A 25027-nucleotide genomic window follows, 5' to 3' on the forward strand; every position below is an offset into this window, starting at 1 on the left:
ATACAATCACACGTAAAGGGGTAGTTCACCTCAAAATTAAAATCTACTCAATTATTAACTCACCCTCGTGTAGTTTAAACCCGTATGACTGTCTGTCTTCTGTAGTACATAAAAGATGATATTTGGATAAATAGCCTATATCTTTTTTGTTATTTGTCAATGGTCAACGGCAGGGGCGTAGCAAGCTTTTCAAAAGTGTGGGGGATGGATGTGGTTTGTTTATAAACAATAATAAAAAAAAACGCTGAATACAGTGACAGAGGGGTACAAAATGCAGGGCTTAAAGTTTGGCTGAAAAAAAAAAAAAGATCCTACATTTAAAAAAAAAATTAGAAAAGGGGAGAAAAAAAAAACGCCCACACAGAGCTTTTTCTCTGGTGGTATAAATAATGTAACAATTTACTGTTTTTAAACATTAAAATAATATTAATTTTTCTTTCATAATTCTTCAACAGGTAGGCAAACAATGTCATCATTTCTCACTTTTTTCTCCTCAACAGGTAACGTTACCATCAAACACTCAGTAAGTATCCACAAAAGTATTCAGCTAATCAACAAACAATGCTCAAAATATCAAAATCAGTTGCACTGGCAATGAACCCATAAATACACTGCTTAACAATGCCAGTTTGTCCACCCTCCTTGGCAATTCCCTGCCTTCTTCATCACAGTTATGTTATACATTGCATGCCACATAACGTTACATAACCGAATTTTGCTAGCTGCTGGACAATATCCCAATAATATAAATTAGCATTAGTCTAAAAAACGAAATATAATACCGAAAACACTCGACATGTCAACAAAAACGATAACAGAACATCTTCCCAAACTCTTCCCGCCTAGGTTCCCGCCTCCTCAGCACGAGCTGACCAATAACACCCCAAGAGAGGCGGGACTTAAGGCAGAACAGCCAATCATCAGCCGATCAGGCTCAAAGTAGGTGTCATGGATGGAGGGGGGAGGAGGCAGCCGCGGCGAGCGCAGACACAGAGCGGCCAGAGAAACGGAGGAGCGACTGTAGTTAGGCGTTTGTGCAAAACTGCGGAAAAACTGCAGAAAAAGTGTGGGTGTTGAACCCTCTCACTGGGAAAAGTGTGGGTGTTAAAACACCCACATCCCCCACGGGTGCGACGCCCCTGGTCAACGGTAAAACAACTTCTTTTGTGATCTGCAGAAGATCAGAAAGGTCCTACATTTTTGGAGAGACTTTATATATAAATGTTAGTAAAGGTTGACTGAATTTACATTTGTGGGTGAACTATACCTTTAAAGAGATAAAGTTAGTTCATCCATAAATGTAAATTCTGCGCAAATTTATAGCCGTTCTTTTTAAAACTATAATAACGCTACTATCGTGAAGCATATTAATGACATTTAAATGAATTAATTGTATCACTTAATTACATAATTATCCTAATTAAAAGTAAATAAATGAATAAATTGCATTTATATTTAATGTTATACAGTATTTCATTATACACAATGTTTTGTGGGCATTAACGTTACATCAAACGACATTGAGTCAATACGTTATAAATAATGATATACTCCTTAATTTTCTATCACGTTGTTTCTTAATGATTTAAACATACATACTGAAAAACACAATACATTTATTTTAAAGTATTATAGGCACGGCGCAGCATAACGAGGCATATAGACAGACAAAAAAATTTTTTTTTAATTAAAAATAATTGTCAGTTGTGTATTCCTTTCGCTTCGTTCTGAATGAAAGCGTTTTTCTCTCGATGAGTGCCGTTTGCTAAAGTGAGGTTGCGTCTCTCCAGACTGGTTCTGCTTTTATCACTCTCTCGGCGGGTCTTGGTCTCAAAAGCGTTGGTGGGTAATATCTGGGTTGAACTGATGGACATCTCCGTCTGCACGCCTTTATGCAGCAGCGGTTTTTGTCCGGGTCTGTGCGGTATCGCGGGCAGAGACAGCTGCTCCCGCTGAGCCTTCCTGTCCTCCCAGAGCTTCAGGAGACGCCGCTGGTTGTTGGTCATGTCCTTCAGGTTCTGTTGCAGGGACTGCACCTGGTCCTCCAGCAGAGTCTTCGAGGTCACGGTGTTGGCCAGTTCAGAAGTCAGTTCATCAATCGTCAAACTTAATTTGCCCGCTTTTTCAACTAGTGAATTGCACTCGCGCTCCTTCTCGTGCAGGTCGTTGATTATATCCTTGGTGGTTTTCCCGTGAAATCTAGGACTGGACTCTAAACCAATTTCAGCCCGCAGGACTTTCACTTGTTTCCGCAGCTCCTTGTTGTCCAAAATCAATTGCTTTAATTTCTGTTTGAGCGCCTCGGTTGATCTAATTCGAGACTCGTATTGTCTCATTTTCTCCCTCATCATATTCTCGCGGTGCAAAGCATCGTCTCTTTCCTTCCGGCACTTTTCCAAAAGCTTTAAAGTTTCGTATTTAGACACCTTTTCTACTTTCCCAGCCATCCTTCATTTGCAGTCTTAAATCCAATGTTGAAAAGACATGTTCCTTGATACAGGTCGTCGGGTCAAATCCTCTTTAAATAGGTTTTCCATTTGCAGGTCAATAAAATAACAATGCCAAGAGTGCAGTTATCCAAAAATCAAGTCTTCTTATTTTTGATCAACTTCGTGAAGGGAAAGGGTGACTTGTGAATCTTCACAGAGGTTATAGGTTTGGGAGGCAGCTTCGTGTAACTCTAAGCTAGGGCTAGAATGACCATTAATTAGGACACGCCACACTCTGGCACAGTTTCAAGTGACACACATTTTCTGTTTGTTAATTTGGAAAATGTAGCTAAGCATAAATTTATAACACCAGTGCCAGCTCAATAATAATAATAATTTATCTAATTAATCTAATGATTTGATGAATAAAAGTTGAAAGTAATATGCTGATTGTGTTCTGATATATATGTTGCACTGTATCAGATACTGACATCAAAGACAAGATAGATTTGATCTATGACTATAACCTTTGTCTGTGAATCTTGATGATGCCGATAATTCAATTCTGTGATCTGCTTTAAAAACACTCTGCTATCAATATCATCATCAATCACTGAGACATTATGAATTAAAAAAAATAAAAAAGAAAACACAATTTTGGTCTGTATTTGTGTGCATGTCATTTTAAAAAGGACCAGTTAAATATTACAATGTGACTTTCTAGGCATTTTATCTACAAGCATCTTGTTTGAAGAAAAGGTACAGATCTATTTACAAATCTCTTAAAAATAGCGACACAATATAAAATCAAATAAAAAATCAAATAAATAAATAAAATTCATTGGCCACCACAGAGAACTGAACATTTATAAAATATTTCATTAAACTCTAACTTTGCTTTCCAATTTTAATAAAACTGAAAAATGTAAGCAGTTTCTGTGTGCATGTGCAATTCAACTCATATTTTATTTTATTTCCCCCCCCAAATAAGCAAATTCATCAAGTTTTAAAACATTTTATGTACATGACACGTTTCCAAAGTGGTAGAAACAGAAGAGTGACCCTTTGAAAACAATCTCAAGCTCAATTATCAGATTATTATTAAAAGCACAGCTACACAGTATATCCATGTCCTCTACTTTGTAAAACAGTAAAATGTGTCTGAACCTCAAATCAGAAAACATCAAACATGTTGTAGATGATTATCTCCTGGTTTCCCTGCTCACCTACAGACATAATCATACCAACATAAAAGCTTTACCTTCACAGACTAGAAGATGAAGAAATCCAGACAACCCACAATCTCATTATCAAGATACCTGATTCTCTCTAATAAGGCAATGGGAGAAGCTGCAATTACAGAAGAATAACAGTCTCTTGAGGAGCACAGATTATGTACAGGAAGTCTTTTCTCATGTTAACATCTCGTTAAATGCAAATGTCTTATTTTCAAGCTATCAGCAGCTACAATCAAATGATACATGGCTCATCTTAAAGTGCTGGCATTTCTATGCAATTTCAGCATTATTAAAACAGTGCAGCAGTCAAAGCAGGTGAGTGCCTGTCATCTCACTGAACTCTGGTGTTTACCCAAGGCTGTACTTCAGTTTGCTTTTGTGGATGAAGTGTTGGTCGCTGTCAACGGCTCATTGTGAACCTTTGATGAATCCATCTCATATGTACTGAAGAAACATGTCTGAAAAAAGAGAGACGGCACAAATCCTTCAGATTCTGACAGCACTTTTGTCCCCTAAACACTGCATTCTCTAATTAAATTAAGGTAACTGATGGCACATGATAGCCATAAGGACATGGTTCTGCTCTCAAACTGGCATGTTTCCAAGCCAGTCATTGACTGACTACTGCTAGTGTTTCCAAGAACACACCCCTCCACTGAGGAAACAAATATGACACCAACCTGTTTGATCCTTTAACACTGCAAGAAGTTATGTCCAAAATGCTGACATTGAGTTACTAGTACAGCTACACAACTTTGCAACAGATGCAAAAAAAGCTGCATTTTAGTCAAAGTTTCAGCTAACATGTTTTTACTTGTATTGTTTTAACGAGGGCATAATCACGTGCATACATGTTAGGGATGCAAAGATATTACAATACAGATAAGCCAGAAATTATGGTAAAATTATTTACAATGTATTGTCTAAATAAATAAATTACAAAATATTCAATCATTTTAAATGCTACCAGTCAATCTAAGCATAATATTATTATAATGTATAGTATGAAAAAATATATACTTGTTTTGAGATTTGATAAAGATCTTAACATTTAACAGTGTTATTATATTTTTATATAAAAAAAAATAGTAAGTGTGTATTAGGTGCCAGGAAAGCTAATCTAAATGTAAAAATAAGGAAAAATGACCATACAATACATTTTGATTATTCCCTTTTAATTTTTTAGATGGAAGAGAAAAGTTTGTCCGAGAGACATTAAACTCCTGGTCTGGGACAAGTGACATCACAAAGAAAGACAAAGTTGTGACCATTCACTCTCATACGATTGATCTCTGTGGCACGAGTTCAGCAGCAGAACACAACACACATTCAGCAACAGTGGCAGCCGTTCAGAAGGGCAAGAATAGGAGACTATCAGCAGAGGAAGAGCAAAGTTCAGCTCCTCTGTCTAAGCGTCAGTCTCTGTCTGCAGAGGACTTGGATCTGATAAATAGATACGGAGTCGACATGTTTGCAGTGCATTCCTCTGTGAGGAGCGTGACACTGAAACACTTTTAGTTTGGATTCTTCACAATTAAAAACAAATACACTGGCTGGCAAACATGGGAATAATCATGGAGTAATTCCAGAACAGCTTTGAAAACATCAAGCACTTACCAAATGGTTACAGAAATAACTCTAAATGACTGAGGATCAAACACTACCAGACTTTCAAGTCATTGTTAATGCAACAAAATGCAGAAACGTGTGTCTCAGGTAGACTTACCTTTTATTTGGGTTCTCTCTAATTTTGGGATAACTGACTGTATTTGTTTGAAAAATAACAATTATTATCTAAATTATTTATATTGGTTTAAATATATGTATTCTTTTCAAACAATACAGAAGAATAGATAACATTTCTAATTCAATTAACTGTCATTAAAGTCCTATTTAGCCTAATTTCCTTACCTGAGGTTATGTCCTGTTGGGTTTCACCACAAAAGTATTTATTTTAAAATATGACCATATGCAATTCTTAAATCTGGTATTCATAAATTTAGAAGCCTATATAAATGGTCAGAATATGGCAACTTGCCAACAACATCAGCACGTAATATCTTTGTTGTCAGGGTTGACATGCCCACACCGACAAAGATCATGTCAGGTTTGACTAGTCCAAACAAATGACAAAATACACACTAAAACTGTGCACAACAACATATCTGATTTTCATCTTTCATCTATTTAAATATATCAAATTATTACTGAAGATTGTTTTCATCCTTTGAATATTAAATGGACAATAAAGTGACAAAATAAAAACATGACGAGAGAACAGTTTATTAGGTTTGTTTATTAACAATATCATGGTGACATATGAGAGGTCACAAAATCTCTTCATTTACAATGCCTTTTACTGTCTTTACAACTGTCTCTATGGCAGTTAAAAAAAAAAACCACCCACTGCAGCAGAGATATTTGTACTAAAGCATAAATCAAAATGTTAATGTTTCATTGTGCAACACATGTTGTACCCCAAATCACAAGCTGTTATGGATCACACTCGAAAACAAATAAAAGAAACAAAAGTTCTCATCTCTACAAATGGGCAGTAAACTGAAAAACGGAGATCCTACAGAGCTTTCATTGAGATAGGTAATGCCTTTAAAGTGCCAAAAACATCAACAGAATATATTCCCCACAGTCCACTCTTCTCAAATTTTAAAAAGGAGAAACAAGAAACCCATAGTCAAAGCAATAATCACAACTTTGAGAGAGAAAGCCAAAATATCTATCGGTTTCTCTGAATGTTAGACTGGTTAAATGTTAGACTGATCCAGATTGACCTTTGATGGAAGGGGTCCGGCTTCCTGCTCCTCCACTCCTGGAGATCTGATGATGACCAGAGAGGACTGGAAATACGGGGTCAGTTTCTTCTCCTTCATGTACTCCATATCCCCGTAAATGCTTAGCTTCTGTTGAAAGGAGGAGAACAATGTGGACGGGATAGTTAAACATAACTTGTCTTAAAAGGACTTTGGTTATGTCACTCTGCGGCCATCTTTGAAACACTTCTCAGGCATGCAAGTGCAACTCCGATCTCTCTGAACAGGGAAACAACAGTGTCATAAATGTTGTTACTTTTGCTCATATAGTGTCATTAAAATCTTGTTTTTCAGGCTAGATCAGCCAGTGCAGTCCTGAGCATGTTTCAGAACCGCAGCTGCAGTGCTGCTTGGTGACTTTACTGAACACACCGATTGGCTCTTATTCAGAAAGCGGGGCTTACTGCGATTGAGTGGCTATTTTGAGCATTGCATTTTTCCTCATTCAAAACTATATGAGTGACATGTCTTTGGTTGTTCTATAGTCTTTGACATAACCATCTAATCAGTAATTGTGATCGAGTGAATGTGAGGTGGTTTACCTCAGCAGGGACATACTGCTCAGCAGCAGTGGACATTGTGGCACAACAGATCCAGATCAGAACCAAAACGGACAGAACGAGAGTGGTGGTCAGGATCCAGCCAGGCAGCCATGGGTTCCTACCGGGACACAAGATCAAGATGCTTCATATTCAACCAGATCAACGGACTGCAACAAATCATTAGAGATCAAGATCCTGGTCAACCTGTGACCGACCTTGAGAGACAGCTGAAGAGGTTGTAGTCGTCCTCGGAGATGCTTCTATCGACGAACATGTCTCGGTCTCTCTCCTGAATGAAGCTTCTTGGGTAGTCTTTATAAACAGGGCTTTTCATTCCCTGATCTACAACTATTAAAAATACAAGGGGTCCGATATCAGTGTTGAGATCTTGAAACTAATTTTTGTTGAGAGAATGATGCTGTGGAAAGTGACATGGTTAAGTCAGCCTTTGCTGGCCAATCTTGACTGTTATTACGTATTTACAGACTTCATAACATGACATCTTTAAACTAAAGTGTGTAATTTTCAGTGGCAAAACATACGTTTCTCTAAATAAAATGACCTGGCCAATTAGTTGAGCAAATGCTGGTGTGTTGGGCTGCCAAAACATTGCATTCTTGGTTATATTAATGGCACAGATCATGAAATGGTTTCTCTTAACATATGCTATTGATCTTATTGTAAACAATTCATCCATGCATTTTTTTATTGAAATATTCCTGAATCTTCTCTCTTTGACATATGCCAGATTCTCCAATCATTAACAAATCGCTTAAATCCCATGCCTCTCTTAGAATTAACCTTAATTTTGCATTCAGATTACCTTCATTCAATCGACAACCCACGGACAGAACCAATTCCCAGCCCTACTGTTATCTTTCGGTTTGATTAGTTTGATTAAATTGATTAAATTGATTAAAATCAATTTCACTTGGATGTAAGAAGATCAGCTGCTACTTCCATTACACTGCCAATTTAACATATGCTATTATGATTATTAAAGGGTGGAAACATGTAAAACAGTCATACAGTGTCACACTTTCCAAATTTTGTTTAATTATCATAGAGGAAAACATTGTGTGTGTTAAATGAAGTGCTCACAAGTGCTCTGTGACTCCTCAGTCTCGTCGCTCTGGAATTCAAACTGAGGGATAATCTGAACTTGTGGCTCAGACTACAAATGAGAGAAAGACAAAATCCTGATCAATGACACTTAGAAATAAGCTTTTCTCCTTACTTTGCACCAGAGGTGCCCAAACGTTTTACTATGAAGGGCCAAAGCACATTATCACCACATTACCTGGAAAATGACCACTTTGCCATCATCTGCCTGGAGGTAAAACGTCCAGGATGAAGTGATGAAACTGTGAGCTTGGCTCATCATGTCTTCCCAGAAACCCCTCACCAAAGTCAGCGGGTACAGGACATGGATTCTGGGTATCATCATCAACAACTTCCCACCAAAACAAATGAACAACAAATGATTTCAAAGAGCAAACTGGTGAAATTCAAGCAGAATTTATGATCGAAAACTAAACATGTAAAGAAATAATTGAAATGTTTTCCACACCTGCTCCACTCTTTGCTCTGCAAATGGCTGTTGACTCTGGCATCCTAGATTGCATGCGTACAGCTCATCTGACTGGGTGTAGGCTTCTCGACAGGCTGCAGGAAGTCAAACACATTCAACCGGTTGCATAACAAACACACTGTTGTCAACACAGAGATAAGCGAATGCTGTAAGAATTCAGAAAGACGATGCTTTAATATTACCTGACTCGCATTCAGCTTTGGTTTCGTTGAGATCCTTGCTGTCCCCAACAAACTGACAGATGGAAAAGAGACGACATCCTCTCTGACAGGCGTACAGCGCCTCTTCCTAATCACAAAACAAACGGGCCAAAATGAAGTAAAAGCGTCTAATTCCGCTTTACTAATTGTTATTGTTCGAACTTTGCACTGCACAAACTCCTAATAACACAAAATTAACGACTGGCTAAAAATCTCAACAGCGTTTCTTTGTTAGTAAACAAGCCTTAAGCGGTTGAATGTCTCGCACTCACCCGGGGATAAGTGTGCAAACTGTAAGTCATCTGACATGTGTCATGACAAGACCCCGTGTTACCCAAAACCCCATCGAAGACGTCGGAAGATGCATATGTGCTCAAAAGTATGCAGCAAAAACTCATCAAAATCCCGCAGAACATCATCGAGCTCATTTTTGAGGATTACCAAACATCGGCTGAAAGACTCTTCCTTGTTTGTGTACTCGCGGAAATGTCGTGAGATTGACGCGTGCGCACTTCCTACCCTGCGCAAACGACGTCACCGTGGTGAAGACACCGCATAAACAGTTTTAAAGACTGACATACAATAACGCTTGAAGGGAAACAGATTATTACATATTTTGATTGTAGTAATAGAAGTTTATGTAATATTGTAAATCTCTTTATTTTACTAGGTAAATTCCATTTTCATAAAGCTAAATTTTCCAAATCAAGACCATGTTTTAATTTTTTCCAAATTGAAATTGATATATATTTTGAGTCTCTTAAATTTGTAAAAAATAAGAAAGCTGTGTCAGTAATTGATATATACTCAAAACTTTTCAATTGAAACTATTTTAATAGAAATTTATTTTATTTTATTAAAAAATGAAGTCTGTAAAAAAAAAAAAAAAAAAAAACAGTTTTAAAGACTGGGGTCCGTAGCCATGTATAGGGGAAAAACGTAAAAAATAAGAATAAGATATAAAAAAAAAAACTATTCTATTACTTCAATACACACACACCCCCCCCCCCCCACAGGGAACACATGATAGTAGAAAATTGTTGTGTGTATATATTTATATATATATATATATATATATATGTATATAAATATATACACATACTAAATACAGATGGAGGGAACGAGGATGATCATATTTGGGGGTCCATGGCATTCATAAGATTGAAAGACCCCTGAGTTAAAATGAACATTTAAAATTGATAAAATAGTTTAATATTATTTTGCTATTTTGATACACTAAGTTTAAAATGTTTATTTGGGATGCACACACAAAAACTAGGACATTTCAAAGAGAAGTCACATAAATTGTGTCTTTATTGAAAAGCAAACATCTATACAACTGAAACTTACACTAGTTTAATTTAAAGTCAGTTTCAAGGGATCTAAAAACAATGAAAAAAAAAAAAAAAAAAAGAAATGATAAGACAATAGTTTTCATGTTGACGGAGTTCTGTTTCAGCCACTGCAGTTATCTTCTTTTGGGAAAAGGAAGCTCCTAAATGACATAATAAAACACCCTAAAGATGGCCCTTGAACACCGTTCTTCTGCCAATGAGAGTGAGCTTCAAAAGGAGGGGTGAAAGAGGGAATGTCCTTCACACTGATTTGCAGGACAAATTTGAGGCACAAAATACAACCCAGGCATCTTCTCATAACAGCCAGAAGTCTCAGTGTTTACTTTTTTTTGACTTCTTGTGAGAACGGTGAGGCGATCGTGACCGGGATCTGGATTTCTTTGAGGATTTTTTGGGTGTTCTTGATCTGGACCTCCGTGTCCTCTTGGGTGTTCTTGGAGGTGAAGGAGACCTTAAAATATTTTTTTAAAATGACACTATTAGTTTAAGTTTCTATAAACATGCATGTACTGAAAGTTAAAGACAAGAAAAGCAAGCCACAGGATTGAGTTTTTAGCTGTGAAAATTAAGATTAAGATATGATACTGTTAGTTTACCTTTTAGATGACCTGCGGTTAATGTCTCTTGGAGAGTCTTTATAAGATAATCGAGAACTGTCTTTTGTGTGGGATCTATCGGAGCGCTCTGATCGTGGTGAGGGCGACCTGCAGCGCCTACTGCTGCTACTTCGGGTGGGACTCGGGGAGGGACTATGCCTCCGTTTTCTGGGGAGGAAATAAATTTATTTGAAGACAGACAAACACAAACCGAATGCATTCAACGATATCTCCACTTCTTAAATCCTAAAGAAATGTTGAGGTATCTCACTTTTCTTTTCTGCCCGGTGTGGAGTCATCTTTGTCCTTCTCTTTGTGGGACACATCAGATTTCTCTTTGTCTTTTCTCTCTTTTTCTTTCTCTTTGTCTTTCTCGGTCTCTTTCTCCTTCTCCTGAAAAACGTGGTTTCTATCAGAATAGTAACACTAAATAAATGCAAAAAAACAAACTAAATTTCATACTAACCCTCTGTAGTAACTTGTCCCGGTAAAGCTCTACTTGTTCTTGGATACTCGGTCCAGATTTTTTGGGTCGTTTTCCAGATTCAAGCTCATCTTGAAACTTCATCACTTTAAGCTACAACAGACAAAAAAAATATATAATAATTCACTGTGATCTCTAAACTATGGAAGTCCTAAGAGGCAATGGATTATTAATATTTTTCTTATTTTCTCGTGATCTAGACATAAAGGAAGTAATTTTTTTTTTTTTACAATGATTGTTTGATCTACTGTTGCTATAGTAATGAACAACGATGCTCATCTGATTGATAGATAAACCGTGCGCTCTTACTGTATGTCGTGGATATTTCAGCTAATTTTTCATCGCTTTGTAATAACATCTACAATAGATAAAGGCTGATCACTGTTAATATTTCCAGAGAGTACACTAAATATTTTGTTTGTGTAATTAACATTGAAATGGTCAAAATCTTTTAAAGCTGCTTGGATTCAACTCAGTTTAAATTTTTTGCTTATTTTAAATAAAATTATATACCATTTGTAATTTTTAGTAGTCATGATATGCTGTGACAGATATGATGTGCGTTACAAGCTTGGGATGGCGTTTGAAAATAGTGTTTGTGTACGTGGGTGTGTGTGGTTTCCACAAAGAAATGTAGAAAACAAAAGATTACAACACTGTAAAACGGGTGCCCAACCCTGCTCCTGGCGATCCACTGTCCTGCAAAGTTTAGCTCCAATCCTAATCAAACACACTTAACTTTGGGTTGGAGCTAAACTTTGCAGGACAGTCGATCGCCAGGAGAAGGGTTGGGTAACCCTGCTGTAAAACATCACTGAATTAAATTGGCCTTTACACCAGGGGTGGTGAACGTTGGTCCTGGAGAGCCGCAGACCTGCAGAGTTTTGCTTCAACCCTAATCAAACACACCTGCACAAGCTAATCAAGGTCTAAAGGGTTGTTAGAAAGCTACAGGCAGGTGAGTTTTAATTAGGGTTGGAGCTGAACTCTGCAGGGCTGTGGCTCTCCAGGACTAAATCAATCATCACATTTAAATTTATCCAAAGCGACTTACAGTGCATTCAAGATATCAATTTTTACTTAGAAGTATACTGATTCAAGCATTTAACATTTATGAATTAATTAAATGTCAGTAATGAACAATACTGCCCAAGTCATAGCGATCACGAGGAAGGTCCTTATTCGGCCCCAAAAGCGTACAGTAAAGTGGATATACAGTATACTACACACCATCAGTTTTCAGTTTTATACTGCTACTGGTTGGCAAAGTTGTGTAACTTGGAGAACAACTTTCGTTATGTTGAGATCACAAGAAATTAAGTTGTGATCACGACAAAACAAGAAAGAAAAGTATAGAAAAAGTATATTCCATGGCCTTTTGAGACTTCCATACTAAACAGCTTTCAAGCATGTGAAGAATTACACTTAGCACATTTTGCATTTAGGTATACCTCGATTTCTCGTAGCTTGGCACGTTTCTCTTCACTCATCTCAGAAAACTTCGCAGACTTTGAATCATATTCTTCTCTAACAGGATTACTATAGGACTGCTGGTCTGCAGTGGAGGAGCTCTTGAGAGAGTCTTTACTCTCAGTTTCACGTGTAGCACTATGACAAGAATGTGAAAATGAAATCAAAACATGGCAAAATGTCATCCTGAAAAAAACCAACAATTCTGACACCTATTTAAAAAAAATTCTGAGATCATTTTATACAGATTGCATTCACAAAAGCAATTTCTAGCCAATGAATTATTTTAGAGCTAAACTTAGCTAGAACAACTTATCACTATGAAAAATATCAAGACATTCCTATGACCTTTCCATGAGATTTCCAAACTTAGTAGAACCAATAAAACTTACCTTGTTTTACTTTTCTCAGATTCATCTGGCAGATCAAAGATTTCCCATTTTGACGTGGTTACAGCTAAAACAGTGATGTGATCAAGAGATAATCATGATGTGATTTCAAAATGGTCAAATTTGTTGATGCGTATACAAGGTAGAACCTACGGTTTAGACAATGTCTTAACTTTCATCTGGACTAACCTTGAGCCTCCAAAGCAGTACCATCCACTTCCTCCCATTTTGATGGGGCTACCTTAAAGCCTGGTTTTTGATCCACTACAAAAAAAAAAAAAAAAAAAGTCATTGAACAACAAATTTATTTTAGAAAATATGCCATGACATTCAGCAACAGTAATGTAATTGAAAAAACTGTAATCTTTTTGATCTTTGAAAAGAGTGATGAGTCAAATATACCAAGCAGGATACTAAATGGGAGTTGAGTGTATGAAAGGTTAAAAAAATTTTTTTTAAATAAATGTCGTCAGCATTCTTACAAGGAACACCATCCAGATCATCATCCGTTCCCTTGATGGGCATTCCGTCCAGGTCATCAAGTGGTGCACCATCAATTGGCAATCCATCTATGGGCATGCCATCAACATCATCCAAAGGAGCACCATCCAGCTCCACCTCCACAATAGGAGCACCATCAATGTCCTCCGACCTCTCTGGTCGCTAAGAAAAATTAATGTTCAGGTGAACTGTGACTCAACTCAAACTTGACCACTGAAAATGATCAATCATAACTCAATCAGTCAGTCTCTGCAAAGCTAACCTCTGGAAGCAGGTCTGCAGTCTCCTTCTCAGAATCGAGGCTGACGAGTCCCAGGAAGATGTTCTGAAGTTTAATCAGGAATGGATCAGGATACACTGCCCAGTCTTCCCATGCACGGAAACAGGACATTACTCGTTGCTGTGAGGACCAAAATAGAAAAACATCAATTCCAATCTTAAAGTTAGAAAACTACTGTGTGTTAAAAAGAGCAAGATGGCGCACCTTGAAGTTCTCGGATTGTAAATGGCCCTGTATTGTCTTATAAGTGGCATTCAGGTCAGAAAATATCTGGCAGAGTTTTGTTTCAAAGCTGTAAAATAATAAAAGCAAAACAGATTGAATAAACCGACAAACAAGAATGAATTCCTTGTTTATGCACTCAGGATAATTGTGAGACTTACAATTTTCTGTAATAGGAGGCATTAGAAACTTTTGCAGATGAGTTATACAGCACATCTGAGACCAGATATAACCTTGCAATCTGAGGGAGGGAGGAAATGCACATGTAAACAACAGTGATGAGACATCTAAAATTCTTTGTTAGTCGTAATTCTGCTGTGTAAGAGTGACCTTCTTTGGCAGAGGTGTTTTAAGTATGGACAGAGACTCAGCGATGCATTCCACAATCTCTTCGGCCGCATCAGCACGCGAGAGGCAGAAAAACATGGCGTTAGCTATGTCGCTTTTCCTTGGTGTAAGACCTCGGAGTAACTCCTCCAGTTTATCCCTCTCACTGCAGAAGAGGAGAATATTAAGTTCACATAACCAACAATTTTGCCTATGGCCAAAAGCCTAGTAGCTCCATTCTAGAAGAATCCAATATCTCCATAAACTCCAGATTTTGATACGACACATACTCGTCTTTCAAGGAGCCCTTCTTGCTGGTTTCTTCATCTTCTTCTTCATCATCATCATGCTCCTCTTCTTCAGGAGTGCCATGTAAATACGGGTTAAGAGGTGGCGGTCGCCAGAGGGATCCATTCTTAAAAATTCTGAAGTCTTCAGTTTTCCATTTAGTTGGAGATTCGCCCTGTAAGTGGGGATTTTGCATTATTTCATCTGAACACATTTTAATATGTTTTTGTCAAAAGACTAAAAAGAAGTCTAACCTGTAAAATGGTGTATAACTTCCACCTGTAATAAACATGAGCAGGACCCTGATTTTCAAATAAAAACCTGTTGAAGTCAAACAAAAAACAAGGTTTGACTTAAGGACATTCTCAGAATACAACTAAATTGTAAAAATCTCTTCCGCATGACTTAAATCACTTGAGATGATGTCAGAACCTTAAAGTTGTGATGAAACAAGACGCGTGAGATCTTTTATATTGTGACGTACATTTTAGTGAAACATTGAAAAACAATGGGACATGGTTCGATTCATTTTATGTTGATTGGATAGAGGGAGTTCTTAATGCAGTCAAAAGGGGCAGCTTTAAGATGAGTGAAGAACTCTTTTTAAACATGCATTTATAAAACAGATTGGGTGAATTTTTATTTCATACCTACCTTAAAGGCTTGGAGTCAAAAGAAAGACATAAAAATGTTCTCACCTGTAGAGCGGATTGTTGATCTCTCGGTTCATGATCATAGCTTCAAACATTGGACCTTCACGCACAACAAACTCGATCATTCGATGGATGAGAGAGAGCAAATTCCTACGAGAAAAACACAGTTAAAGCGAAACAGATTCAGCGCCATCACCAGCCACACCTAAACAACTTCTACTGCTACAATATGACATCTGATGAAATGCAACATCCTTGCACTTACTATCCAGGAGTCAATAAACATGTTTAAGCTTTTAAGATTTAAAACTGACTGGCAGTGTGACAGCTTTAACAATGAAAACATTTAAATCCTCTCTACATCTACATCTGAGTCTCAGCCATAGCATTCTGCCCTCATAACTTATAATTGGACGTGCTACTTAGATACTAAATGTGAGGCCAAGTAACAGTGATCTTTCTTGCTTTTTGACAATAGACAAGTGTGGATGGAGAGGGATAAAATCATGTATGCACTTCTAGAGTCAGTTAAAGGATAGGGACAACAATTGGCTTCCTGACTGGCTCGTGAAGTGGCCGATAAAAATCAACAGATGATGTTTTTCAAATGTACTGAAACACATTTCACAAGTATTGGAGCCGATCATACCAATGTCAGGCAATCATTCTGTATACTTTCCCCAATCCATCCTGTGACGCTTTTCTGGTCCCTCGCTGCTGCAGACAGTTCAACTTGTGCTGCTCACCAAGGCCAATGTCAAAGGTCACTGAGACTATGGGGATTGGGTGCCGCTTTTGTGCCATGCTACTGGGGCAGCTGAAGTGAGCAATAGCCAGAGGGCTGGGTTTTTTTTGTAAAACTGACACTAGGTGAATGTGTGTTGTGTAGCGTTTTAGTAGCTAAATTAGTAGTGTAATGAGTGCAATCAAATCTGATGTAGTCTGATGAAATATGAACAATTCTCTCTAAAACACCCAAACTAGTGGAACGACCCATCAAGCATGCTCCAACACTGACATCTAGAATAATTATATCCAAAAAGATGGACAAACACCAGACTGAATTAAATCAATGTACACTACTGCCTGAAGTTGGGGGCTGGTAAGATGTTTTCGAAATAAGTTATTATGCTTTTTTATAAAAATAGTAAAAACAGTGCTAGTGATTTTTTTTTAACACATTTTGAAATGTAATTTATCCCTGTTATGGCAAAACTGAAATCTCAGCAGCCATTATATGCCTTACATATTCAGTGTCACATGATCTTTTAGAAATATTCCAAAATGCTGATTTGGTGTCCAAAACTGTTATCATGGGTTAATATTTTTGTGAAAACTGATATTGTCTTCAGATTCTTTGAAAAAACAAAGTATAGAAAATCAAAATCTTTGCAACTTGCCTTTACTGCCATTTTTTTATCAATATAATAAACTCTTGCTGAATACATTTATTCATACATAATAATAATAATAATAATAAAAAAACTTACTGATCCAAAACTTTTGAATGGTAGTGTATATCAACAAAAACAATAAAATCCACAGAACTCTCTCTACTGATATGAGCGTTTCTATCAGAGCAGTATGATGCAAACCCTTTACAGAGAAATGCGATGCATGTGTGTGCCTTGTATCTAGTAACTGTTCCTTATTTTCATGCAAGGCCTCAACTATTGCTCACTCAAACCAGCCTCTGGTAGCATGGATATGACCAATCTTTCAAACTACAGAGATGGGATAAGTTCTCTACATTTCATAAGAATTTGGAAAAAAAGAAAAACATGTACCTTTCTGTTGGGATAACCACTTTGACTATGGCTTGCGACAGAGTCTGGATATGAAGTCACATCAGATAATAAACATAGAATATATGTGAGTATTGTTAAAAAGAAACAGGCATAACACTAAATGCAACATACTCCTACAACAACAAACGTGTTCTACTGTGTCAGCTTTAAAACTTGACTGAACACATTCCTTAAAGAAAGAGCAGTGAAATCATATATAGTGGGGGAAATATTTATTTGATCCTCTGTTGATTTTGTAAGTTTGCCAATTTATAAAGAAATTAAGGGTCTGTAATTTTTTTGGTAGGTTTATTTTAATGGATAGAGACAGAATACCAACAAAATAATCCAGAAAAAAAAAAAAAAACATTACATAAAGGTTAGAAACTGATTTGGATTTCAATGAGTGAAATAAGTATTTGATCCCCTACCAACCTCAAGAATTCTGGCTCCCACAGATTGGTCATGTGCTCATGTGGAACACAGATTAGTCCTGTCACTTTTAGAAGTTACTCCTAATATCAGCTTGTTAGGTGAATAAGACAACTGTCCACACAATCTGTATCTTCCATTCCAAGAAGCTTGGTGAAGAGGAGACAACTGTTGGTGTGATTATTCGGAAATTAAAGAAATAGAAAACAACCATCAATCTTGCTCCGTGCAAGATCTTGCCTCATGGGGTAAGGATGATCGTCAGAAAGGTGAGGGATCAATCCCACACTACACACGAGGAGCTTGTTAATGATCTTAAGACAGTTGGGACCACAGTCACAAAGTAAACCATTGGTAACACACTACGCTGCAATGGACTGAAATTGAACAAGGTCCCACTTCTCAAGGTGGCACATGTACAGGCCCGTTTAAAGTTTGCCAAAGAACATTTAAATGATTCAGAGAAGGCTTGGGAGAAAGAGCTGTGGTCAGATGAGACCAAAATTGAGCTCCTTGGCATTAACTCGACTCGATTGAGGGGCAAATGGACAGGGCATTATACTGTAAAATCTTGGACGAGAACCTGCTTCCTTCAGGCTGAACACTGAAGATAGGTCTTGGATTGGTCTTCCAGCATAACAATGACCCGAAACATACCGCCAAGGCAACAAAAGAGTGGCTCAAGAAGAAGCACATTAAGGTCATGGAGTGGCCTAGCCAGGTTCTAGACCTCAATCCAGTAGAAAATCTGTGAAGGGAGCTGAAACTTTGAGTTGCCTAATGACAGCCAAGAAACAAGTCAATAAACCTTAAGGATTTAGAGAGAATCTGTACAGAGGAGTGGATCAAAAACCCTCCTGAGATGTGTGCAAACCTGGTGATCTACTACGAAAAAAAAAAAAAAAACATCTTAACAAGGGTTTCTGCACCACGTACTAAGTCATGCTTTGCTTGGGGATCAAATACTTATTTCACTCACTGAAATTCAAATCAAATTCTAACTTTTATGTGTGTTTTTTTCTGGATTTCTTTGTCTTTACATATTAAAATAAACCTACCATAACAATTCTTAACCCTTAATTTTTTAGTGTGCAAACTTACAAAATCAGCAAGGGATCAAATAAATATTTTCCCCACTGTATCATCTGCATCCATTATATATATTTATTTTAATCTCTTTACATTTCTTTCAAACAGACAATATTGAAAAAGTATAGCTTCATCCTAACTAGCAGCCAAAACCTATAAAATGTCTTGTGCATTGAATAATCTATACTCCAGAACACTTACCAGCACAATCAGCATGGTACATATGCATTTTATATGAATTATTATTATAATTGTTTTTTTTTTTTTTACAAAAATTTCTAATTTAACAAATGCTAATTTAGTAAAACTGCAAGATTCTCTATGGGCAAAATGTTTTTCACAAAGAAGATAAAGCCGAAAACCTCTTTCACACAAACAAATAAAATACATATATAAATATATAAACAAATTACTTCTAACTACTTTTATTACCATGCTAACCAAAATCTTTTTGTCCCACATATGCCAAGTTACCTTCTCAAACTCCTCTTTGCACTTTGGAGGGGGAGGCATAGGAGCATTGGGGTTCTTCAGCCTCTCTTTGGGCTGGGCATTGAAGGGCAGTCCAGAGGGTGGAGGCGGGAGGGTGTGCTCCATCATTGAAGGTGGAATGTATATGGGGTGAGGAGGAATTGGTACACCTTTGCCCCATCCCAGTTTCATTTCAAAATTCATTATCATTTTGCCTGAAATAGACAGCATTTGGCAAATTATTCATGGATTTTATGGGAAGGCAAATTATTTTTACAGTATCTTAGAGAGAAGGATGGCCAATGGCCGAGATAAAGCAGCCGATACAGACCTGTTAACACTATTAATATATGTAAGAAACACTGGCATAATTTTGGCAATTAAATTTATATTTAATATTTGCTTTAATATTTCCTAAAAACAAACTATAAAAAACTGATTTGAATAAATATGGGGTAAAAAATTTAAATAAGAAAGAAATCTGTAAAACAATCAAGATGTAGATTTTAGATAGCAACTTCTTGATTTTGTAAAAATGATTGTATTTTTCACAAATGAAGTTAATAAACATTAATATGAAAAATAGTAATATTAGCACTAGGGCTGCCCCCTAATATCGCCGAGAAGAGGCTTGGCCAACCAAAATTTTATTAATCACAGAAAAAAAAAAATCCACAGGAAGTGGTGAGGTCACGCAGTCCACAACGGACAAATTGTTAATGGCTGGATTTTGTGGCAATACAAAACATTCAAATGCACCTTTATCATTCATCGACCTCAAATACGGCTCATCAACTGAATTATGTTAGTAGATATATGTCATGGCCGTTCAATCTAATGTTAACCCAGAAAGATGTGCGCGATTCAAGTGTCTGTGCGGAGTATGAAAGCTGAACAGTAGCGTGCTCACAGCAGGACAGATGCAGGCGCTGATGTGGTCACTTGCTCATAAAGTACTCCGTCATTTTGGTCATCCGGATAAGAGTAATACAATACATCTGAACCTTTAAAGCGTATAAGGCTTTAAAAAAAGAAACAAATAAAAAAAAAACCTAACATTCTTAGATTATGTGATCTATTTGAAACTTGAATGCAGGCACATCCACTACTGTAGAGATGACAAATCAAGGCGGTCGCACACCGGACGAGAAAAGACACGTTGCGCCACATGTAGGACAACTTGAGGTATCGCACACCAGACGCTCACATTCTATACGGTGGAGCTCAATATCGAATCAAGTTTTGAGCAGCAAGATGAATGAGATTTCATGCATTTATTATTTTAAATATTATTACAATTGAAAACAGCTAAGTTTTGAATGTTAATGAATGAAAAGAATCAGTGTTATACACGTTTATGGCTTCCTCATGTTATCTTTGAAGAACCTATTGTTGGTTGCATATAATTCTTTGTATTTCCCTGCATCGTTGATTCGTTTTTCATCTTTTGCGGTCCACTACTCCGCTATTTAAATGACCTGAAGAGTGTTGTGATGGTTGTGACCTGGTAAATCCACTAGGTGGCTGCCGCCGACATTGAATGTAATCACGACAGCCAATACTGTAATATTTTGCATATGTATAATTTCTCAAAAGAAAAATAAAATATTAAAAGGACTATGTTTATTATACATTTAATTATATGTGTTCACATTTTAAGCTGTAAAACTAAAGGAAGTAGTATTTTCAGCAGAACATCAGCTGATTCATCGCCTTGCATCAGTCAACCACTAGACACCAATAAACAATAAATATATTTACCATTTAAATGTTTAAGTGCACGTTCAGCATCTCTCCTTGTCATGAAGGCTACAAAACCACAGTTCCTTTCCCTGGCCCTTTCCTCATCAGTCCTGGGCCACATAATTTTCACACTGGCTAATGGACCATAGCGACCGAATTCTTGACAGAGCATCTCCTCATTCATCTGGAGCATGAGAGGAGTATGTTTTAGCATAGGAAACTCTGGGTTTCAGACGTTACCTAACAACAATTATCAGGAAAAAAGAAAGACCAATTACCTGAGGATTTATGTTGCCCAGATAGAGATTTGTAGTTGTCGGATCACCAACATCGTGTGAGCCAGGTGCAGATTCATCCAAGACTGAAAAGTAAAAAAAAGGAGCTCTGAATAACAACTGATGTTTTACCATCTCTTCTTCCATGATGGGATACATAAACAGCAAAATGGCCATTGCATTACACAGTATATAAAGCAAAATTACCACTGGACGGACGGTTTCTTCGTGAAGAACCATCCGCTAAAAGCAGAAGAAAAGCAGTGTGAATTTTGTTTCCTGAACTTAAAAAAGACATGTGGGAGGGGCACAAACTTCACTGGGTCCATGAGTGAACGTAGGGGGAAACAGACTCTTTTGGTGAGAAAAAATAAATTGTTGAATAAAGAACTTACCGGATCGCCTTCCTTCCATTGTTGGAAGAGGCTCAAAACGACTGACTCGGCCCTTCAACCGGTGCCGTTCATCACGCTCCTCTTGTATCCTAAAAAACAACAACAGAGCATTAAACTTCAAATTATCATTTTAAAGGTGCTGCCATTTATTGAAAAAGAATTTAAAGAACACCTACTGTTTCAGTTCTTCTTTGAAGAGTTCAAGGTTGCTCTTTTTCTTTTCTTTGTCTCCCTTCTTTGATGCCTAGGTAATAGAGAAAGAATGGCTTATATGACAAAATACATGCTTTAAAATGAGGTCAGATGGAAATAAATGACAAAAGGCTCACATTGCGTTTATCTAATGCTATAAACTGTGGTGGAGTTTCCAAAGGTAAAATGCTTTTAGTCTCCAAAATCCTTGATTTTGGTTTGTAGAGCTTTCCTTTCTTCTCATCAGCTGCCACTTCCTCTGGAATAGATATGCAACACAGATATCAAAGCAGAGACAATTAAGAAGAACATAAAATAAAAATATTTGCCATTTTGCATAATAAAAATAAATAAATTAAGAAAAAGTGATCAGCTGCTTTTATGCAGCGAAATGTATTCATAACAAATACTTTTATTCTGCAAGGATGCATTAAATTCATGAAAATCAACATTTTAGAATGATTTCTGAATGATCTTGTGACACTGAAGTCTGGAGTAATGGCTGCTGAAAATTCAGCTTTCCTATTACACTTGTGATTGAATGTTATATTTTAAAAATATATTTGAAAATTGTTAATTGTTAATTGTTTAAATTGTAATAACATTTCACAGTATTATAGTTATTATTGAGTTTTGAATGAAATAAAAGCCTTAGTGAGCATAAGCAACATATATATATATATATAAAAAAAAGATCACAGATAAAAAGATCAAATAATAATCCTACCTTTAGTAGCATTAGCGATCCCACCACGAACAAAGGTCTTTACTTTTCCTTCACCTCCCTCAAAAGCAGCGAGAAATTCCTCGTAGATCTCCGCAGCTGCCCTTTCATCCTCCTGTGAAAATCAGATCGTGTTAGATTATGCATCAAGGTGATCTAATGTTAATCGTGTGTCATAAAGCTAGGAGATGAAAGGCAAAATGAAAACAATGTCTTCTAAAATAGGCCAAAAATATCAAACATTTTTGATATCCTGGAATCATAGTCTGACATTAAAAATCACAGTCTGTGTCCATCATACACTATGCAATTCTCTGTGAAATCTGTCTACTCGAGCCGGCAAACATCTTTAGACTGGATCTGACTTTCGGCAGCTAGTGTCGACTTCAGACTGTACATCAGGGAAAAATCCGTGCCCTAGTCACATAATGAAATCCAGCCTTTAGACCTCATCTGCTTACCTTCTTCTTGAGTTCATCCTGTTCTTTCTTACTTAGTGTTCTTTTTGCAACCGCCATCTTGCCAATACTGAAGGCCTTTAACTTACTTTCCAATAAAGCCTGCAGGAAAATATGAAAAGAATGAATTACACAAGAGATGACACGAGTTTCCTCTTGTAATATAGACATTTGGTTTCTTGGCTAAGGGAAAAAAAGTAATGTTAATGCACTTATATACAGTCCAAAACACATAAAAACCAAACGCAAAAAAGTAAGGAAGAATACAACATGAGGACGGAAATAAATAATAAACGAGTCCATATTAGGTAATGGTTTGTTTAGGCTATCTGAATTAAAGATGTAACTGTTCACCATGAATAAAGTGGTGCACTTTGCAGCAAGCTTTCTTTGAGTACATAACAGATGAGCTGGAGTGGCTTATATAACACCAGAAGTAGCACGATCGTATATACTACACATATAGCAGATGTGTTTCCATTTCTGTTGACACGTTCACGTGGCTAATAACGCTAACTAACGTTACTAGCGAACATGATTATGTTAGCTGGTCAAAGCAAAACCAGCAAGTTCACCACAACTGTGCAAACACAAATGCGCAATTAAGACATTCTTAATGCTAATAAACAAAGTACATCTCCTCTCTATAGGAGTAAAACGTCCGGAAATCAATGTAATACAGTAATGTTTGTAGACTAACGTCATGCTCGTGTTAGCCCTGTCATCAAACAATGAACTCAAATCAACTTATTTCACGTTCTATGGTGGTGTCAAGGGCATGGTGAAACATAATATAAGAAGATCAAATTCGGCATATTTGGACAACAGATTTTAGTTTGTTAATGTGTATTATAGAAATGAAATCTGTGCAGCCGCTGGTTGTCTAGCTAACCGCACTGCTAGCGAGTTAGCATCACAACCGAGCAGCTCAATGGACCTTTCTCCGTAACACACATCGACACACTGCCGAATGGAATTCAGTATCATTACGCTTTTATTATCGTTAACAAAAAATATTGATTTTAATATATGGATGTAAAGTAGAAAAGTAAAAGAAAAATACCTTCGAGTTAGCTTTCTGCGCCCCACCTGGCGTTTTGTCCGCCATTTTGCCCGACACTGTGAGCGAGGCGCGTTCGTTCACTCTTTCCCTCCGAACGAGTCTATTGACGTCTGTTACTGAAGACCGATCTGAGTGAGTCTGTCAGTCTATGTACTGGTATATGTGTGAGTTTTGTGAACTGTTATTGATGCACAAGACACCGGAATTCAGCATACACTTTTAAAATAATTATGCAGTGCATGTGGAGTCTGAAGCTGGCCTTAACTCTGCTGGTAAAGATTGTCTTAGCTGGTTCAAGCTCGTCTCCTAGACTGCCCAGATGAAAGCCTGACCAAGCTGGGAGACCAGCAAACCATCTAACTACCCACTTTACAGTGGTTGCACGTCTTGAACTGCTGTGCTTATTGATTTGCAACAAGACATGACATGCCAAGGTATTTCACCTTTTGCAACTGTAAATTCATTTTCAGTATACTAATATTCATAGGCCTATATTTACATCTATTGACTTGTAGCTCCAGATTCTATATAAAGATGCAATAATGCATATAAGTACCAGGGCCTACTAAGTAATGGTAGCTTAGCCCACCAGAAGCTTTGCTTCTCTGTAAAAATGAAATGCAGCATCAGCCTTCAACTTGGCAGCATTTCACGATTTTCTTTCATAATTTAGAATTCAGCATATAACATTTCTGCAGCAGTGATTCCTGCATTCATGTATGCCACCTCTGTGCAACATTAATCAGTGCACTTTCTTAATATATATATATATATATATATTTACACACACCTCATTAGATGCATACTATGTGCAGATGGTAATAAAATATTAATAATTTCAACTAACAAAATAAATGTAAATATGTCATTCATGTAGACAGTGAGGTCGATGTTGTCATGCAAATAAAACCAATAATAGGCAGCATAAAAGTCCTTTCAAACCCAGAAATGAGTGTATGCTGAATTGCTTACAAATTTCTCCTTTTATGCAAAATATTTCACACA

General features: G+C 37.0%; 3 protein-coding genes across 5 annotated transcripts; all 3 read right to left on the reverse strand.

Moving 5' to 3' along the window:
• Positions 1-1700: 1700 nt before the first annotated feature.
• Positions 1701-3007, reverse strand: LOC113040590 (protein TALPID3-like). The gene has a single exon (XM_026198895.1). It carries the CDS (start codon positions 2445-2447, stop codon positions 1701-1703), a length of 747 nt encoding a protein of 248 aa, XP_026054680.1. The 5' UTR covers positions 2448-3007.
• A 2936-nt stretch (positions 3008-5943) lies between these two features.
• Positions 5944-9334, reverse strand: LOC113117412 (transmembrane protein 59-like). Its single transcript, XM_026286079.1, has 8 exons — positions 9101-9334; positions 8811-8916; positions 8608-8702; positions 8338-8490; positions 8139-8211; positions 7253-7385; positions 7038-7155; positions 5944-6585 (listed from the first exon to the last, which is right to left on the reverse strand). Exons 1-8 carry the CDS (start codon positions 9254-9256, stop codon positions 6430-6432), a joined length of 990 nt encoding a protein of 329 aa, XP_026141864.1. The 5' UTR covers positions 9257-9334; the 3' UTR covers positions 5944-6429.
• Positions 9335-10124: 790 nt separating this feature from the next.
• Positions 10125-24153, reverse strand: LOC113117417 (U2 snRNP-associated SURP motif-containing protein-like). Of its 3 annotated transcripts, XM_026286092.1 has the most exons (26): positions 24023-24153; positions 22963-23061; positions 22505-22616; positions 21915-22036; positions 21762-21829; positions 21586-21674; positions 21398-21433; positions 21194-21276; positions 20934-21099; positions 19176-19387; positions 17181-17224; positions 15439-15543; positions 14995-15061; positions 14743-14915; positions 14456-14618; positions 14287-14366; positions 14108-14195; positions 13886-14023; positions 13605-13785; positions 13312-13386; positions 13126-13189; positions 12715-12871; positions 11246-11356; positions 11051-11172; positions 10780-10947; positions 10125-10634 (listed from the first exon to the last, which is right to left on the reverse strand). In XM_026286092.1, exons 1-26 carry the CDS (start codon positions 24065-24067, stop codon positions 10496-10498), a joined length of 2907 nt encoding a protein of 968 aa, XP_026141877.1. In that variant the 5' UTR covers positions 24068-24153; the 3' UTR covers positions 10125-10495. The 3 variants fall into 3 exon arrangements, with proteins under 3 accessions (XP_026141877.1, XP_026141884.1, XP_026141891.1); XM_026286099.1 differs by lacking the exon at positions 21398-21433; XM_026286106.1 differs by lacking the exons at positions 17181-17224; positions 21194-21276; positions 21398-21433; ... (4 more) ...; positions 22963-23061; positions 24023-24153 and having other exon boundaries at positions 20934-21066.
• Positions 24154-25027: the final 874 nt, after the last annotated feature.

The sequence above is a fragment of the Carassius auratus genome, chromosome 2 (assembly GCF_003368295.1).
Source record: "Carassius auratus strain Wakin chromosome 2, ASM336829v1, whole genome shotgun sequence".
NCBI lineage: Eukaryota > Metazoa > Chordata > Actinopteri > Cypriniformes > Cyprinidae > Carassius > Carassius auratus.